Source organism: Nerophis lumbriciformis, linkage group LG14, assembly GCF_033978685.3.
Source record: "Nerophis lumbriciformis linkage group LG14, RoL_Nlum_v2.1, whole genome shotgun sequence".
In the NCBI taxonomy this organism is placed as follows: domain Eukaryota; kingdom Metazoa; phylum Chordata; class Actinopteri; order Syngnathiformes; family Syngnathidae; genus Nerophis; species Nerophis lumbriciformis.
In genome coordinates, this window is record NC_084561.2 from 7,043,824 (window position 1) to 7,063,823 (window position 20,000).

Below are 20,000 nucleotides of genomic sequence, written 5' to 3' on the forward strand. Positions count from 1 at the left end.
TCCCCAGCCACTTCATCCAGCTCCTCCCGGGGGACCCCGAGGCGTTCCCAGGCCAGCCGGGAGACATAGTCTTCCCAACGTGTCCTGGGTCTTCCCCGCGGCCTCCTACCGGTCGGACGTGCCCTAAACACCTCCCTAGGGAGGCGTTCGGGTGGCATCCTGACCAGATGCCTGAACCACCTCATCTGGCTCCTCTCGATGTGGAGGAGCAGCGGCTTTACTTTGAGCTCCTCCCGGATGGCAGAGCTTCTCACCCTATCTCTAAGGGAGAGCCCCGCCACCCGACGGAGGAAACTCATTTCCGCCGCTTGTACCCGTGATCTTGTCCTTTCGGTCATAACCCAAAGCTCATGACCATAGGTGAGGATGGGAACGTAGATCGACCGGTAAATTGAGAGCTTTGCCTTCCGGCTCAGCTCCTTCTTCACCACAACGGACCGATACAGCGTCCGCATTACTGAAGACGCCGCACCGATCCGCCTGTCGATCTCACGATCCACTCTTCCCTCACTCGTGAACAAGACTCCGAGGTACTTGAACTCCTCCACTTGGGGCAAGATCTCCTCCCCAACCCGGAGATGGCACTCCAACCTTTTCCGGGCGAGAACCATGGACTCGGACTTGGAGGTGCTGATTCTCATCCCAGTCGCTTTACACTCAGCTGCGAACCGATCCAGTGAGAGCTGAAGATCCTGGCCAGATGAAGCCATCAGGACCACATAATCTGCAAAAAGCAGAGACCTAATCCTGCAGCCACCAAACCAGATCCCCTCAACGCCTTGACTGCGCCTAGAAATTCTGTCCATAAAAGTTATGAACAGAATCGGTGACAAAGGGCAGCCTTGGCGGAGTCCAACCCTCACGGTTTGGACCAGAAGTAAACGTGTATCTATAATTTTTTTAAACTATTTTTATACTTACTTTGATTATTATTTCTCAACTGTTTGTAAATGTTGAAATTTATAAATAAATGTTTATAAAAGAAAAAAAGAATACTGGAAAAAAAATAGACTTTGCAACTTCATTATACTATTGGCTAAGTTGTATATTCGTAAATGTAAGTTTCTCAATACCAGACCTGTTTTTTGTGCCTTTAAAAAGAATTACAACTTTACTTGGGACGGCGTGGCGCAGTGGAAGAATGGCCGTGCGCGACCCGAGGGTCGCTGGTTCAATCCCCACCTAGTACCAACCTCATGTCCGTTGTGTCCTGAGCAAGACACTTCACCCTTGCTCCTGATGGGTGCTGGTTAGCGCTTTGCATGGCAGCTCCCTCCATCAGTGTGTGAATGTGTGTGTGAATGGGTAAATGTGGACAGCGTTTTGAGTACCATGAAGGTAGAAAAGCGCTATACAAGTACAACCCATTTATCATTTATTATTTACTTTAAAACTGTGAAAACTATGATGCTGTGCTCCAAATTTGGATTATTTACGGAACTTGTGTGAGCCTATGGCTTTACACTGTTACATATACATATTTTGCATTCTATCTTAGTTACTTTATTGAATTTACAACCCCCTGGCGCTGTTTTGTACTGTTTCTGTACTTGTTTTGATTATTATTATTTATTTGCTTGTATGTAAATGATAAATGGGTTATACTTGTATAGCGCTTTTCTACCTTCAAGGTACTCAAAGCGCTTTGACAGTATATCCACATTCACCCATTCACACACACATTCACACACTGATGGCGGGAGCTGCCATGCAAGGCGCTAACCAGCAGCCATCAGGAGCGAGGGGTGAAGTGTCTTGCCCAAGGACACAACGGACGTGACTAGGATGGTAGAAGGTGGGGATTGAACCCCAGTAACCAGCAACCCTCCGATTGCTGGCACGGCCACTCTACCAACTTCGCCACGCCGTGTAAATGTTGCATATTATAAATAAAGGTTTAAAAAAACGTGTATCTATAATATTTATAATAACCTACTCGGTGGTCTAGTGGTCAGCGTGTCCGCCCTGAGATCAATCAATCAATCAATGTTTATTTATATAGCCCTAAATCACAAGTGTCTCAAAGGGCTGCACAAGCCACAACGACATCCTCGGTACAGAGCCCACATAAGGGCAAGGAAAAACTCACCCCAGTGGGACTTCGATGTGAATGACTATGCCAAACGTTGGAGAGGACCGCATATGTGGGTAACCCACCCCCTCTAGGGGAGACCGAATGCAATGGATGTCGGTAGGTTGTGAGTTCAAACCCTGGCCGAGTCATACAAAAGACTATAAAAATGGTACCCATTACCTCCCTGCTTGGCACTCAGCATCAAGGATTGGAATTGGGGGTTATATCACCAAAAATGATTTCCGGGCGCAGCCACCGCTGCTGCTCACTGCCCCCCTCACCTCCCAGGGGGGTGATCAAGGGTGTTTGGTCAAATGCAGAGAATAATTTCGCCACACCTAGTGTGTGTGTGACAATCATTGGTACTTTAACTTAACTAAATACAAGGGTCACTTTTAATGTACACATTCATTGCTTAAAAACTGTTGGACGTTTCGCCAAGGTGAGTTGTGTGAACCCCGGAAATTATGTCATAATACGCTGACCAATCACAGCTGTCCCCCCCCCAACTTTATTTCAACAACAATATGACACACAATATTCAAACAATCAGAAGTAAACGTGTATCTATAATATTTATTTCAAAATATGTAAGTATAAATTATTTTTCCCAAAAAATTTCAAATACTAATTCATTTTTTAAGGAAAGAGACAAAAGAAACATGAACAATGTGCAAGGGATAACTAAAGAAAATAGAACAAAAAAAACAAAAGCATTATAACACCATTTTTTGGGGCTTTGTCTTTGATGGCAATGGTATTTATAATGTATTTCAGCATGTGGGAAGAGTACAACGGGAAGAAGATACTTGTATGCAATACAGAACACAGTCGAAGCAGGAAAAACTGTAAGGGGGAGATACCTGCAGAAACCCTGTTTTTAATCTGCAGTGTTAGGATGTAGCTGCGCGTTTACCATAACTGGCTTAAATTCCGGCTTTAAATGCCTGCAGCATGTCTGCTTAACACAGGACATTTTTGTTTGGAGTTTTTGTGCTTGCTTGGGTTCTTGCAATGCAAGTTTATTTTTGAGCACAATTCATACATAAGGCAATATAAAGTGCTTTACAGAAAATTTTGAACAAGGCAAAAATAAAGATATAACATCATAATTAAAATTAAAATCAGAAAATACAATCGTCATCAGAAATGAATTAAAATCAATCAAATAGTGTGGTTAAAACACTTTTGTTTTCAGGCTAGGTTTAAACATGGCCAACGTTGAGGCTCGTCTCACATCTTCATGAAGACTATTCCAGATTTTAGGAGCATAAAACTGAAACACAGCTTCACCATCAGGAGACCACTCCCTGAGGTTCTCAGAGCTCGAAATGGTTCATATGAATCAAACATGTCGGAGATGTACTTTGGCACAAGACCATGAAAAGACAGAGATGTTTTAAAGTCTTTTCTCTGAGCAACAGGAAGCCAGTGCAGTGACCTAAGCACCGGACTAATATGGTCGTATTTCCTGGTTCTAGTCAGGACTCGAGCAGCAGCATTCCAGAGGCCATTTGCAGTAGTCTAACCTGCTAGAGACAAAGGCATGGATTAGTCTTTCTAGTCTGATTTAAACATTATCTCTCTGATTTTGTAATGTTTTTCAAGTGTTAAAAAGCTCCTGATGGTATTGACTTAATGTGGATGTTAAAGGTCAAGTGTGAGTCCATTATTACTCCTAGACGTCTAGCCTGATTATCAGTTTCAGGGACAGGGTCTCAATGTGACTAATGAAAGTTTGTCTTTGCTTCTGTGGGCCTAAGACAATGATCTCAATGTCTGAGTTGAGCTGAAGGAAATTATTTTGTCCCAAAAATGTCGCACGAGTCAGGGCGCTTCAGGCTCCAGCTTACTGTATAATAGACTGTATTTATATTATTCACATGTGAATAATGCTGTATAATTGACTGTATTTATATTATTTTTTACATGTGAATAATGCTGTATAATATACTGTATTTATATTATTGACATGTGAATAATGCTGTATAATAGACTGTATTTATATTATTCACATGTGAATAATGCTGTATAATAGACTGTATTTATATTATTCACATGTGAATAATGCTGTATAATAGACTGTATTTATATTATTCACATGTGAATAATGCTGTATAATATACTGTATATATATATATATATTATTCACATGTGAATAATGCTGTATAATAGACTGTATATATATTATTCACATGTGATTAATGCTGTATAATAGACTGTATTTATATTATTCACATGTAAATAATGCTGTATAATAGACTGTATTTATATTATTCACATGTGAATAATGCTGTATAATATACTGTATTTATATTTTTCACATGTGAATAATGCTGTATAATATACTGTATTTATATTATTCACATGTGAATAATGCTGTATAATATACTGTATTTATATTACGGTATTCACATGTGAATAATGCTGTATAATAGACTGTATTTATATTATTCACATGTGAATAATGCTGTATAATATACTGTATATATATATATTATTCACATGTGAATAATGCTGTATAATAGACTGTATTTATATTATTCACATGTGAATAATGCTGTATAATAGACTGTATTTATATTATTCACATGTGAATAATGCTGTATAATAGACTGTATTTATATTATTCACATGTGAATAATGCTGTATAATAGACTGTATTTATGTTATTCACATGTGAATAATGCTGTATAATAGACTGTATTTATATTATTCACATGTAGAAAATACCTAAGTGTTTATTGTTTATTGTGAGCGAACTGTGGTGCTGAATTTCCCTCTGGTATCAATAAAGTACTTTCTATTCTATTACCCTTGACCCCACTGAAGACCAGCAGGGTTGAACACGGCTTGGAACGCATTAGTGGCACCTTGTTATATCGCACTAATTCCTATACGTTGTCTCCTTTCTCCAGACGAGGTGGGAGCGCTGGTGTTCGACATTGGCTCCTACTCCGTGAGAGCTGGCTATGCGGGAGAGGACTGTCCCAAAGTAAGTACTGATTTTCACCACTGACCCAATTCGGCGTGCCCTTTTTTTTTCTTTCTCCGAGCGTCTCCATCCATCCTCTGGGGATGGGCTAGTGATGCCGAGAAATGGGGTCCGTCACCCAGGAGACGGACAGCAGAAATAGAGTTGGGATCATTCTAGATCTTTTGTACCTGGATATGTGTTTTTTACTGGTGATGCATACCATACCATACCAACTTTATTTATAAAGCCCTTTAAAAACAATCACAGTTGAAGAACAAAGGGCTGTACACCACAAAAAAATACAGGCAAAGGACAGACTAAAAAATAACATTTAAAACAGAGGTAAAATACACATTGAAAAAGCAAAAAAAGTATAAAACTCAAGGCCCGGGGGCCAGATCTTGCCCGCCACATCATTTTATGTGGCCCCTGTAAGGCTGCAAATGTGTGTACTTTTTAGGGAAAATAATTAGTGCTTTCCATTTTTGACAACTAATGTACTGCATGCAATTGTATGTCTTTAAAACTTTTATATTATCTAATGCAGGGGTGTCCAAAGTGTGGCCCTTGGTACATTCTAAAAACACTATTACCGTATTTTCCGCACTATAAGGCGCACCGGATTATTAGCCGCACCTTCAATGAATGGCATATTTCATAACTTTGTCCACCAATAAACCGCCCCGGACTATAAGCCGCGCCTACGCTGCGCTAAAGGGAATGTCAAAAAAACAGTCAGATAGGTCAGTCAAACTTTAATAATATATTAAAAACCAGCGTTCTAACAACTCTGTTCACTCCCAAAATGTACGCAAATGTGCAATCACAAACATAGTAAAATTCAAAATAGTGCAGAGCAATAGCAACATAATGTTGCTCGAACGTTAATGTCACAACACACAAAATAAACATAGCGCTCACTTTCTGAAGTTATTCTTCATTCGTAAATCCTTCGTCTTCGGTGTCCGAAGTGAAAAGTTGGGCAAATTTACGATCCACTGGCAGATGTTGGCGTCGTCTGGCGCTGCCTCCTCGTCTTAGTGAAGGTGTGTTCGCCTTCTGTCATCCATTGTTCCCACGCAGTTAGCAGTCTAGCTTCGAATGCCCTGTTGACACCAATATCTAGCGGCTGGAGGTCTTTTGTCAATCCACCCGGAATGACGGAGAGTATTGAATTAAGCGCGTAAGCGTGTCTCTCAATGTGCTGTTATGAGCTAGCAAATATAACAACTACACTACCCAGCATGCAACGATAGTTACGAGCATGCGCGGTAGCCCTGAGAAGCGTTGTATGCTGGGAGTTAGAATGTGGTTATGAGCACGCTGTGAGTAAACGTTGAGAACTCAGTTAACACGCCTCGTCTGCATTATTTATAATTAGACAGACAACACACTTAATAGGAGCCATTTTGGGGTCTTTACATAAACACACAAATGGAAATGAAACGTCACATATCCCAGCATGCACCGCGCGCTTCTTCGTCATCCACTGTTCCCACGCAGTTAGCAGTCTAGCTTCGAATGCCCTGTTGACACCAATATCTAGCGGCTGGAGGTCTTTTGTCAATCCACCCGGAATGACGGCGAGTATTGAATTAAGCGCGTAAGCGTGTCTCTCAATGTGCTGTTATGAGCTAGCAAATATAACAACTACACTACCCAGCATGCAACGATAGTTACGAGCATGCGCGGTAGCCCTGAGAAGCGTTGTTCTATGCTGGGAGTTCGAATGTGGTTATGAGCACGCTGTGAGAAAACGTTGAGAACTCAGTTAACACGCCTCGTCTGCATTATTTATAATTAGACAGACAACACACTTAATAGGAGCCATTTTGGGGTCTTTACATAAACACACAAATGGAAATGAAACGTCACATATCCCAGCATGCACCGCGCGCTTCTTCTACGGGGAAAAAAGATGGCGGCTGTTTACCGTAGTTGCGAGACCTAAACTTTATGAAAATGAATCTTAATATTTATCCATATATAAAGCGCACCGGGTTATAAGGCGCACTGTCAGCTTTTGAGAAAGTTTGTGGTTTTTAGGTGCGCCTTATAGTGCGGAAAATACGGTACTTGAAAAATAATAATGAATCAAAATCAATGTTGTTATGAATTATTGGCCTATTTAAGGCTCCAATTACGTCACATCAAATATTCCACTTTGAAATATTTTTGGGAGGGGGTAAAATTGCATATTTTGTGAGTTTGCCGTATAAACAAATGTTTTCTTTGAGTAAAAGGGCATTGAAAACAAAAAAAAGCATGAACAAATACAAATTTATAATCGACTGATAGAGCTGAAGTTGATACAAACATTTAAGTGTGAAAGTAAAAAAAAGTATGAATTATATTTAACACTTTTTTTGTAAAGAACTGTCATTGCTCAAAATAACAATGAAATAAAATCAATGTTATGATGATTATGACCTATTTAAAGTTCCACTTACAATTATTTTTTTATATACATACTGTATATGTGCATGCATATCCATCCATCCATTTTCTACCGCTTGTTCCTTTCGGGGTTGCGGTGGGTACTGGAGCCTATCTCAGCTGCATTCGGGCGGAAGGTGGGATACACCCTGGACAAGTCGCCACCTCATCGCAGGGCCAGAACAGATAGACAGACAACATTCACACTCACATTCACACACTAGGGCTGTGCATGTTTATGTGTACGTATTTTTGTATGTATATGTACATATATGTGAATATGTGTGTATATATATGTCTCTTTACAACCAGGGCAAAGGGCTGGTGCTTGAGCATGGTTTTTATATATATATATATATATATATATATATATATATATATATATATATATATATTAATAGAAATAAACTAAAACAAATATATATTAATAGAAATAAACTAAAACAAATATACAGTATATATCAAATAGAAATAGAAATACACTTTAAAAAACATGTACCGGGTATATAAAATATATACACATATATAACTAAGAAAAAATAAAATATAAATATAATTTTATATGTGTGTGTATATATATATATATATATATATATATATATATATATATATATATATATATATATATATATATATATATATATATAGTTAAAATATCTATATATTGTTTTTGTTTTTAAAAAAAGGAAACATTTCAAAAGTTTGGACCCCTTGAAATAGAGGTGACGCGCTGAAGATCTTTGTTTTGCTCTGGCCCAGGCCGACTTCCCCACAGTGATAGGTGTGACACTTGACCGCGAGGACGGCACCACTCCCATGGAGACGGATGGCGACAAGGGCAAGCAGAGCGGCACCACTTACTTCATCGACACCAACCAGCTGAGGATCCCCAGGGAGAACATGGAGGTCATGTCCCCACTCAAGAACGGCATGAGTGAGTATCGGCGCCGCCAAGTACAACAGAAAGTCATTTGCTCTGCGGTGCAGTGCGACTGCCGGCGTACTACTCGACCGCAGAGGTAATCGCGACGATTGGTTGACAGAGAATCGTCACGAAGAACTCAAAACTTGCCTTTTCTCAATGAAGAATGTGAAACGCTGGATTAGAGATGTGACCTTTGTGAACAAGTCAAGTCTTTTGAATGACGAAAACTGATTACCAGTTGGAAGCCGTTCATTTGGGAGCTTATTTTTGTACGCACATGCAAATGTATAGTGTTGGCAATTTCCCACTCTCCACATGCAGCAACTGGATTAGAAAATTAGTTTGAGTTAAAGGAAACTTAGTAGCATTTTAAATAAAACTATATATTTTTTACAGATAAGAATATTGAAATACATATATATTTTAAAAGAATAATTGTATTTATTATTTTCTTTTATGTATTTTTATTTGAATTCACTTTTCTGGTTCACTATTCTGAAGAATAGTAGTTTAAGCATATGCATGGGTAGTACAAATTATATATGTGTATTAATATATATATATATAATACATAAATACATTTTATATATAATTTTTAATTGTATTTATTTTCATTTGGATTCATTTTTTAAGTTCATTATCCTAAAGTAGTGGTGTCCACACTAGGACCCACGGGCCAAGTTGGCAGATGTCCTCAAAGTGGCACGCGAGACGTCATGCAGGGCCGGCCCGTGGCATAGGCCGTATAGGCAAATGCTAAGGGCGCCGTCCATCAGGGGACGCCACGCCAGTGCCACAAATGTTGGAGAAAAACAAACAAAAAGTTGGTACTATTATTTCTAAATACAAAAAATAATCCCACGTTAATTAAAATGCAAAGTAAAGCCTATATAATAGAAATATTATTTGTTACAACATTACGCCTAGGGCGCCAGATTGGTTAGGGCCGGTCCTGACGTCATGAGTTTACCGTAATAACGATTCTTGCCTGAAGGTAGATTGCATTCATTTTAAGTCTAAAATTTTGAGTTTTTCTGTTCAATTATCTTATATAATGCTGGTAATGCGCAGCATTTATTTATAAGACCCAATGCAAACGACCTTCCCTAGTCATGGTGTAAAAAAAATTCCAACCAACACAAAATGTCAACAGACATGGTCACTAAAGTACGTGGATATCATTAAAAAGTGCCCAATCACTGTAAAAAAAAATCTAAATTACATCTATTACAAAGCTGATGGGAAAATTGCAAACCATTCGCGCCACATTTATCCATGTTTGGCGCATTTTAGCTGCTTGATATTTCTGATTGATTACAAAACTTTAAGAAAGTCCTCATGGAAGTCAACAAGGTAGGAGTCGAACTTTCACATACTCTTAATATCCAATTATATTAATTACATATCCATTATATTAATATAATATGTACACATACATGTATAGGCTTTCTCTCTCTATATATAAATATATATATATATATATATATATATATATATATATATATACACTATGGGAAGTTTTGACGGAGCAGAAACGTGTGAACTCGTTGGGAGTTTCCTCCTCTCCCAGCTCGCCAGCCTCAATCTGAACCTTGGTATTTACCGTGATGACGGACTGGCAGTGTGTCGCGCCTCGCCAAGGAGCAGCGAGAATACCAAGAAGCGCATATGCCAAATTTTCAAAGAGAACGGCCTACGGATCACGATTGAAGCCAACAAGCAAACCGTCAACTTCCTTGACGTCACTTTCAACCTGAGAAATAACAGCTACCAACCATTCACGAAACCCAACACAACACTCCAATACGTGCACCATGACAGCAACCACCCACCCACCACCACGAAAAGAATACCTACCGGAATTAATAAAAGGCTATCGATGCTGTCATCTAGCAAAGCTGAATTTGACCAAGCAACCCCCCCGTACCAAAAAGCCCTTGATGAAAGCGGATACAATTTCACCCTCACCTATGAACCCACGCCAGGAAACCAACCGAAAAAGAACAGAAAACGAAACGACATCATCTGGTACAACCCCCCATACAGCAAAAACGTCTCAACTAACATTGGACACAAATTCCTCAATCTGATTGACAAACACTTTCCCAAAGACAACACCCTAAGAAAAGTATTCAACAAGAACAACATTAAATTGAGCTACAGCTGTATGAACAATATACGACAAATCATCTCAAACCACAACAAAACAATTGCAAATGAGCCGTCGGCCCCCGGACAGAGCGACTCCAAAACCAACAAAGGTTGCAACTGTCGAAAGAAACCTGATTGCCCTCTCAACGGGGGGTGCTTACAAACATCAGTTGCCTACCAATCTAAGGTAACACGCAAGGACATTAACACATCCGACACATATGTAGGATTAACTGAAGGAGAGTTCAAAACCAGATGGAACAATCACATGGCTTCTTTCAGGAACCAAAACCTGCGGAATACCACAGAACTCAGCAAACACATTTGGGACCTCAAAGACAATAATGTTGAATATTCAATAACATGGCAAATTCTTGCATCCAGCACACCTTACAATAGTGGTAATAAAAGATGCAACCTATGCTTGAAAGAAAAACTGTTTATTATTTACCGTCCAGACCTGTCATCCCTCAACAAGCGCAGCGAAATTGTAACAGCATGCCGCCACAGACGGAAACACCTCCTAGGTAACACATGAGCCAATCACCACGCCCCTACACCAGCCTGTACCCACCCACTCTGTGCCCTATATAAACCATGGTATGTGAATGCTCCCATTAAAATCTCCTGATGATTGAGGGAACCCCCCCTCATGAAACAGGCCTGTAGAGATGAAATAGTCTTGTGATTTTTTTCCCCCACACATACATATATATATATATATATATATATATATATATATATATATATATATATATATATATATATATATATATATATATATATATATATATATATATATATATATTATAGTTACTTTGGCCCTTAATTCAAGCATACACACACACTAAGTATGGTAGTATAATTTTGTATTCACATTTTTATTGTGTCCTCATTTTTATTGTAGTGCATCTTATTCGTACTTATTTGTTTAGGTATTTTATATAATGATAAAATGTGACAAATTCAAACTAGTGATGTCACTGCCAAAACATGTAAATATGGCACTGCCTTATGGAAAACACAGCTAAAATACAATTATAGCCAATATTTTACAATAATTCCCACCAATACAGTAATATTTGTGTAAATTCTGACCCATTTTATCTTGATAAAAAACCAACTATAATTAAGAGCCAGTCTTTTGAACAAAAACAATGGATGCGACGACCTTCAAAGAGCCATAAATCCAATCTCCACGCTGCATGTCTGTTGCTGTCCTTGGAGTCATGTTTGCGTGACGTCACACCATTTAAGTATCCAGGGAACAACACACCCAACTTCACAGAACTCAACTGTGCCACTTTTCGTGGAAATGTGGCTCCAGTCCTTCATAGTGATGCATGACAGCACGTAAATCTAGCCCAGTTGGAGCAGGAAGAGAACCACAAACGCTGACCTCGCTGACATCAGAACGAGGGTCTGTGGAGATGGAACTATTTTGAGGTGACTGTGACACCAATCTGAATCGCAGCACAGCGACGTTGTGGGACCTCGGCCTCCCGAGGCGGACTGACCTGGAACACGCTGCTCAAATTAGCATCTATAAAAGCTTCTCATTGCTCTATTTTACTCTACTGATCTGAGCCAGTGGAGACGATGAAATAAACAGTATTTTAAAGAAAGTCATGTTTAGATTGTTCTGTCTGTAGAGCAGCAAATAGTTGAAGCCAGTACTATTGTAGTCTAGGGACTGTGTGTCTACTAGAGATGCGCGGTTTGCGGGCACAACCGCGGAGTCCGCGGATCGGGCGGATGAAATTTAAAAAAATTAGATTTTATCCGCGGGTCGGGTCGGGCGGTTGAAATAAAAAAAAATTAGATTTTAAGTAGATTCAGGCGGGTGGCAGTTAAACCAATTCGGAAATATATATACATAGTTAAATGTTGTTACCCACATACGAAAAACGAGCAGGCACCTGCAGCATATGCCACAACAGAAGAAAAAAAAACTTTTACGGAGCGGAGAAGGCCCCCGACGCCTCGCCGGGGTCCGGGACCGAGGCCCCTTCCCCCGAGAGGGCCCCACCGGGAGCCGTAGCTGAGGCGATTCGCGAGAAGGGCCCGACGCACGTCCAGGGTCACCACCGCGCCCACCGCACCGACACCCCGCCTCGTCCGCCTTCGCCGCGGCCGGCGTCACGCGCAGCAGGTAAGCAGCTTACCTGCCCGCCACCCCCGTGGCCGGGGGCTCGTAACAGGGGTCACTCCGCGCGCGCAGCTTACCTGCCCGCCACCCCTGTTGCCGGGGGCGCGTAACAGGGGTCACTCCGCGCGCAGTGCGCTCACGAAAGGGGTGGGGCTCACCCTGGTTGATATAGACAGCAGGATGGTGGCCATGGACGTCGGAAGGAGTATGTAACAACCCACCTGCCGAATCAACTAGCCCTGAAAATGGATGGCGCTGGAGCGTCGGGCCCATACCCGGCCGTCGCCGGCAGCGAGACGCGCTTGGAGGTGCGCTCAGCGCGGCTCCCATATGATTGCGCACTGGTGTGCGTCTGGGTCGTGACAGCGTGGCACGCGAATGTTTGTGCTGCATTGGATCAGTCTCCTTTCTTTAACAGGCAAAAGCTTTATAACCTCACTAATGCCTTGCATCGTCTATATTAGATATATAACAACGGGCGGGTGCGGGCGGATGGCGGGCGGGTGCGGTTCTGATCAAATGTTACATCGGGTGGATGGCGGATGGTTGACGACTTTCTGATGCGGTTGCGGATGAAATAATTGCCTATCCGCGCATCTCTAGTGTCTACATATACAGTTGTGGTCAAAAGTTGACATACACTTGTAAACAACTTAATGTCATGGCTGTCTTGAGTTTCCAATAATTTCTACAACTCTTGTTTTTTTGTGATAGTGTTTGGAGAACTTACTTGTTTGGGCTTGTGGATGGCTACCAAAAGCGCCTTATTTCAGTGAAACTTGCCAAGAGACATGTAAGCAAATATTAACATTGCTGTATGTATACTTTTGACCCAGCACATTTGCTCACATTTTCAGTAGACCCATAATAAATTCATAAAAGAAGCAAATTTCATGAATGACTTTTGTGACCAAGTATGTGCTCCAATCACTGTATCGCAAAAAAATAAGAGTTGAAGAAATTATTGGAAACTCAAGACAGCCATGACATTATGTTCTTTACAAGTGTATGTCAACTTTTGACCACGACACGAAAACACTCAAACATCCATCCATCCATTTTCTCCCGCTTGTCCCTTTCGAGGTCGCGGGGGGTGCCGGAGCCTATCTCAGCTGCATTCGGGCGGAAGGCGGTGTACACCCTGGACAAGTCACCACCTCATCACAGGGCCAACACAGATAGACAGACAACATTCACACTCACATTCATACACTAGGGACCATTTAGTGTTGCCAATCAACCTATCCCCAGGTGCATGTCTTTGGAGGTGGGAGGATATATATATATATATATATATATATATATATATATATATATATATATATATATATATATATATAGGGCAGCATGGTGGAACAGGGGTTGGTGCATGTGCCTCACAATACGAAGGTCCTGGGTTCGATCCTGGGATATATGTGTGTATATATGTATCTATGTATATATGTGTGTGTGTGTATATATATCCCCTATACCAGGGGTCGGCAACCCGCGGCTCCGGAGCCGCATGCGGCTCTTTGATCACTCTGATGCGGCTCAGCAGCTTACTTGCTGAACCCCCCAATTTTCCCGTGAGACTTCCGGATTTCAGTGCCTCTCGCAGAAAACTTCAGGGATTAATATTCACCGATTTTCACCCTTACGGCAATAATAAGGGCGTGCCATGATGGTACAACATTTGGCGCCCTCTACAATCTGTATTAACAGCGGGCCAGCCCAACACTTGTTATACAATATACATCTTTTGCTTGCTCACGTATGTGACAGCAAGGCATACTTGGTCAACAGCCACACAGGTTACACTGACGGTGGTCATATAAAACAACTTTAACACTCTTACTAATAATGCGCCACACTTTGAACCAAAACCAAACAAGAATGACAAACACATTTCGGGAGAACATCTGCACCTTAACACAACATAAACACAACAGAACAAATACCCAGAATCCCATGCAGCCCTGACTCTTCCGGGCTACATTATACACCCCTGCTACCACCAAACCCCGCCCCACCCTCACCCTGCTCCCTCACACATCAAGCCCCCCCCCACCCCTCCTCTCTGTGCGTCGGTTGAGGTGGGCGGGGTTCGGTAGCGGGGGGGGGGGTATAATGTATCCCGGAAGAGTTAGGGCTACATGGGATTCTGGGTATTTGTCCTGTTGTGTTTATGTTGTGTTACGGTGCAGATGTTCTCCCGAAATTTGTTTGTCATTCTTGTTTGGTGTGGGTTCACAGTGTGGCGCATTATTAGTAAGAGTGTTAAAGTTGTTTTTTTTTATACCACCACCGTCAGTGTGAGCTGTGTGGTTGTTGACCAAGTATGCCTTGCTGTTACCTACGTGAGCAAAGCTGAAGCCCCATACAACGTGTGGCTGATTAGGCACGCTGGCTGTAGTGGGTGCTATATGCTGTACCATCACGGCACGCATGACGCTGACAAGCGCCATTCAATTAAAACCCGCGTGCCGCACCAGCTTTCAAATTCCACATAAAGGTGTGGGCAGCATGTCTGAGACCTCTGGTTATACATAGCACAAAGCAAAAAAAAAAAAATTCGTATGCAGTGTTATTTCATTTAAAATTTCAAAAAATTTTGCGGCTCCCATTGTTTTCTATAATTTGTGAAACTGGTCAAAATGGCTCTTTGACTGGTAAAGGTTGCCGACCCCTGCCCTATACATATCTCTCTATATATATGTATATCCTACACATACTGTATATATATGCATGTTCATATTATATTCATTTAATGGATGAATAATCAATAACAACATTTGTGAAATCATTTTTCCCTTGTTTGTGTTGTCGTGCACTTGTTTATCCCCCTCTCGTCCAACAGTCGAGGACTGGGACAGTTTCCAAGCCATTTTGGACCACACTTACAAGATGCACTTCAAGTCCGAGCCAAGCCTGCATCCAGTACTCATGTCGGAAGCGTCAGTGAGTCACAAGCGTGTTCATTTAAAGCCATACGACAGTTGTTGTTGTTGTGTCAATTCCACATGACGCCTGAGAGGCTGTGTTTTGTGTCTGCAGTGGAACACGCGAGCAAAACGGGAGAAACTCACCGAGCTGATGTTCGAGCATTACAACATTCCCGCCTTCTTCCTCTGCAAATCCGCCGTGCTTTCTGCGTATCCTTTCTACTGGTAACGAGTCAAGTAAAATGCACCGACTCAAGCACTAAACGGGCGAATTGGTAGCGTAACTGCCTCTCAGTAATGTTGTAGTTTTTCATCACAACAAAGCAAGCAGGCCTGATAGAAAGCACTCAAAAGTAAGGCGTCACTTTTGGTTATGCCATATTGGGCGATATGGCTGAAAGCTGTATTGTATGGGTTTTATATCGGTTGATATAGATAATTATTGAAATTTTTATGACCTATGGAAAAAAAGGAGCAGGAGAAAAAAAGGAGAAGAAGAAAAAAAAAAAAAAAAAATATATATATATATATATATATATATATATATATATATATATATATATATATATATATACTTTTTTTTTTAAATGTAACTTCCTCCGATTATAATCAAGGCAGAAAGGAAATGTCAACACAAGCATGGACAATTGTCAAACAATGTAAACAAAATAGTAAAATAACATTGAACACTTAATAATAAGCTCTTAAAACGAGGGTGCAAAAATAAGGAATATGTAAGAAATGCTTCATAGAGTGCAAAGTGTGAAAATGTAAACAGAGAAACCCGAGTAGAACTATTTTCTGCAGGTTTAGTGCTAGGAAATAACGGCTGTGTAACATTATTTTGCCCTGTTATTCTTATTTAACTATGGAAAGGAATTTTTGCTATGCAGTAATTATTTAAATATTATTATTATATCAGTTGATATAGATAATTATTGCATTTTTTAATGAACTATGGAAAATAAGGAGCTTGACAAAAATACATTTTATTTGAAATGTAACCTTCCTGTGATTTTAATCCCTCGGCTATCAAGGCAGAAAGGAAATGTCAACACAAGCATGGAAAACACTCAAACAATGTAAACGAAATAGTAAAATCACAATGAACACTTAACACTAAACTCTTAAAATGAAGGTGCAAAAATAAGGAATATGTAAGAAATAAAGTGTAAGAGAATCGAGGGAAAATGTAAACATAGAGATACCTGAGAATAACTGTTTTCTGCAGGGTTATTGCCAGGAAATAATGGCTGTGTAACATTAATTTGCCCTGTTATTCTTATTTAACTATGGAAATGATTTTTTGCTATGCAGTAATTATTTAAATATTATTATTATATCAGTTGATATAGATAATTATTGAAATTGCAAATAAGGAGCTTGACAAAAAATATATTTTAGTTGAAATGTAACCTTCCGGTGATTATAATCCCTCAGCTATCAAGGCAGAAAGGAAATGTCAACACAAGCACTCAAACAATGTCAACAAAATATTAAAATCACATTGAACACTTAATAATAAGATCTTAAAAGGATGGTGTAAAAATAATGAATATGTAAGAAATGCTTCATAAAGTGTAAGAAAACAAAAATGTAAACATAGAGAAACCTGAGAAGAACTATTTCTGCAGGTTTAGTGGCAGGAAGTTACAGCTGTGTTCTAAAGGGTGAGCTAAGGTGGTGTGGTATTAGTGGTCTTACCTTGCATCATGTACAGACCACATTGGTCTGACCACGGTCCCTTTTGAGAAAATCCAAATAACTGTCCAGGTGACTTTTCCTCTTTTATCCACAATTTCTTCATTTTGACTTTCTCTTCTCACTCCATGCAAAGAATCAACCAAATTTGATAGCTGGTACTGTCAACCGATTGGCTGTTAGCGTGTCACTCCCACTGATCAGTGATCACTTCCTGTGTTGCTCGGTTACCAGGGAGCAAATGTTTTTGTTCATGCAACCAACCTTTCTTCTTTTTTGCCGCTTTTTTCCAACAAAGAAGAAAAACAATTATTGTACATTTTTATCTAACACATTTTTTATTAATATCTATGACGTGTTTATCGCGATATATATTGATATTGTTTTATCGCCCAGCCCCATGCCATAAATATATACATGCTACTGATTAGCATTAGCGATTTTACATGGCGATTTCAACACCTCCAAATTTGCTAATGAATACAATAAGTACAGTATGAACACTTTGTGGGACTCAACAAAAGGCAGGACTGGCACCTTCAACTTAACGGCAAAGACCACTCCCCGCCTAGTGTACTGGTACTGTATCAGTTCCAAAGTGAAAGGTACCCTCCCCAGACCTGGGAAGTTGCGTTTCCTTGACTCTGAGAATGTCAGCTTTGCCAATGGGCGATCTACAGGCCTGGTCCTGGACAGCGGCGCCACACACACCACAGCAATACCCGTGCATGACGGCTATGTCCTGCAGCAAGGTGAGCTCTTCTCTTCTTCAATCATTCTGCTTCCATTGCCTGCTTGAAGGAAGTTTGCCACCTACTGGTTTGGAAAGGAATCTCACATGTGCTATTCATTTAAAGGGCCACACATATTTCCCCACTTTTCAGACTTATGTACATTTGTCAGGTTCAAACACTGATGACATCTATTTAACAGACAAGAAGCAAGGAATCATGCAGAGACAGAGTTAAATTTTGCTCAATGAGGAGAGACGTTATTGGGCTGTACTCTAGTTACAGATCCAAACTACGCTCTAAAATCCTGCCCACGTGCTTCCTCTATTTGGGAGGTCCCTGGTTACATCACTGAGGCTGTCGCTGAGAGAAGGGGGTAATCTCAACAGCCCCAGTTAGACACAATATATGACTATTAATGAAATGCAAATGTGGTGATACTCGTGATATCGCCCTGTCTCTGCTTTGTCTGCGTCACGGTACTCGATGTTCAGCATTGGCCATACTTGCCAACCTTGAGACCTCCAATTTCGGGAGGTGTGGGGGGGGGGGCGTGGTCAGGGGTGGAACAGGGGCGTGGTTGAGGGCGGGGGCGTGGTTAAGAGGGGAGGAGTATATTGACAGCTAGAATTCACCAAGTCAAGTATTTCATACATATATATATACATACGGTACATATACATATATATATATATATATACATATATATATATATATATATATATATATATATATATATATATATATATATATATATATATATATATAACCTGAAAATATGCAAACAAAACTGTGTTTAGATAATTGATACTTCAAACTTGCATAAATAAATTTTAAGGAATATAACATAACTTGGCTTCTGAGAGCTTCAAAATGTAATGAATAAAATGCTAAAGTTGTTGATAAACAAGTAATTATTTTAATAATTAAATATGGTCATTTTAAATGAATTATTATGATAATTTAAAATTAATTATTTCAAATATGTTTATTTTAATGTATAATTCTATGGCTGGATGTAATAAGGAGTCAGAAAAAATACAAATAAAATTACAATTAATTTTGATGTTTTTAGCAAAATATAGTAAAAATGTTTTGTTTTTTTTAATTTTTTAAATTAATAAATATATTTATTTTTAGGTAAGATAAACAAAATAATATAATGTATCTCTAGTCTGGATGATTTAGTTCTTGTCACCCCATAAAGAAAAGGCTGTCCTCACTCAGGTCCGCATGGAGCTGGAGGGGGCGTGGCCTCCAGCTCCGGCTGAAAATCGGGAGATTTTCGGGAGAATATTTGTCCCGGGAGGTTTTCGGGAGAGGCGCTGAATTTCGGGAGTCTCCCGGAAAATTCGGGAGGGTTGGCAAGTATGCCATTGGCAGTCAGCAGGCCGAGTCTGGACACAACACTGATACGAGACGACTAGCAATCTTTTGGATTGCCAGCTGTCCCTTTGCACAGATAGAAAAGTACAACTTCAGCACAATTGATAATAACTATAGCAACGGCCCTTAAGCATAAGAGTTGTGTGATAATATACACATAATTATTCTAACAACATTATGTGTTTAAAATGTACTCTTGTTCTACCCCCACATGGAAGTGTTTTCAACGTATTACTTTAATTTTAAAATCTTGTGAAAGTTCAGATTCAAGAAGAATTGTGTGAGATCTTTTGAATTTGTCACGTTAGAACTTCAGGAAGTCCATAAATGGCAAAGTGTTGTGCTGAGTACACCCGTTTGCTTTTTCTTGAGAATAGTAGCCAAAAAGTGTCGTTTTTGTTTTTTTTAGGATGTAAGAATAGTGGATCCAAACCAGACTAACATAATATATTCCTAGTTAGACCAGTTACCATAAACCTGGCCCGCCACATTGTTTTATTTGTCCCGCGAAAGCCTGGAAATAATATGCGTAAATAAAGCACTTCA

At 40.0% G+C, this 20,000-nt stretch overlaps 1 protein-coding gene across 1 annotated transcript in view; it reads left to right on the forward strand.

Moving 5' to 3' along the window:
• Window positions 1-20,000, forward strand: part of actl6a (actin-like 6A) — a 34,545-nt gene that overhangs the window by 1,573 nt on the left and 12,972 nt on the right. The window contains exons 2-6 of the mRNA XM_061976160.2: window positions 4,993-5,069; window positions 8,247-8,421; window positions 15,552-15,652; window positions 15,749-15,846; window positions 17,995-18,089. Of these exons, the coding sequence (XP_061832144.1) occupies window positions 4,993-5,069; window positions 8,247-8,421; window positions 15,552-15,652; window positions 15,749-15,846; window positions 17,995-18,089 (546 nt within the window). The remainder of the gene's footprint in view (window positions 1-4,992; window positions 5,070-8,246; window positions 8,422-15,551; window positions 15,653-15,748; window positions 15,847-17,994; window positions 18,090-20,000) is intronic.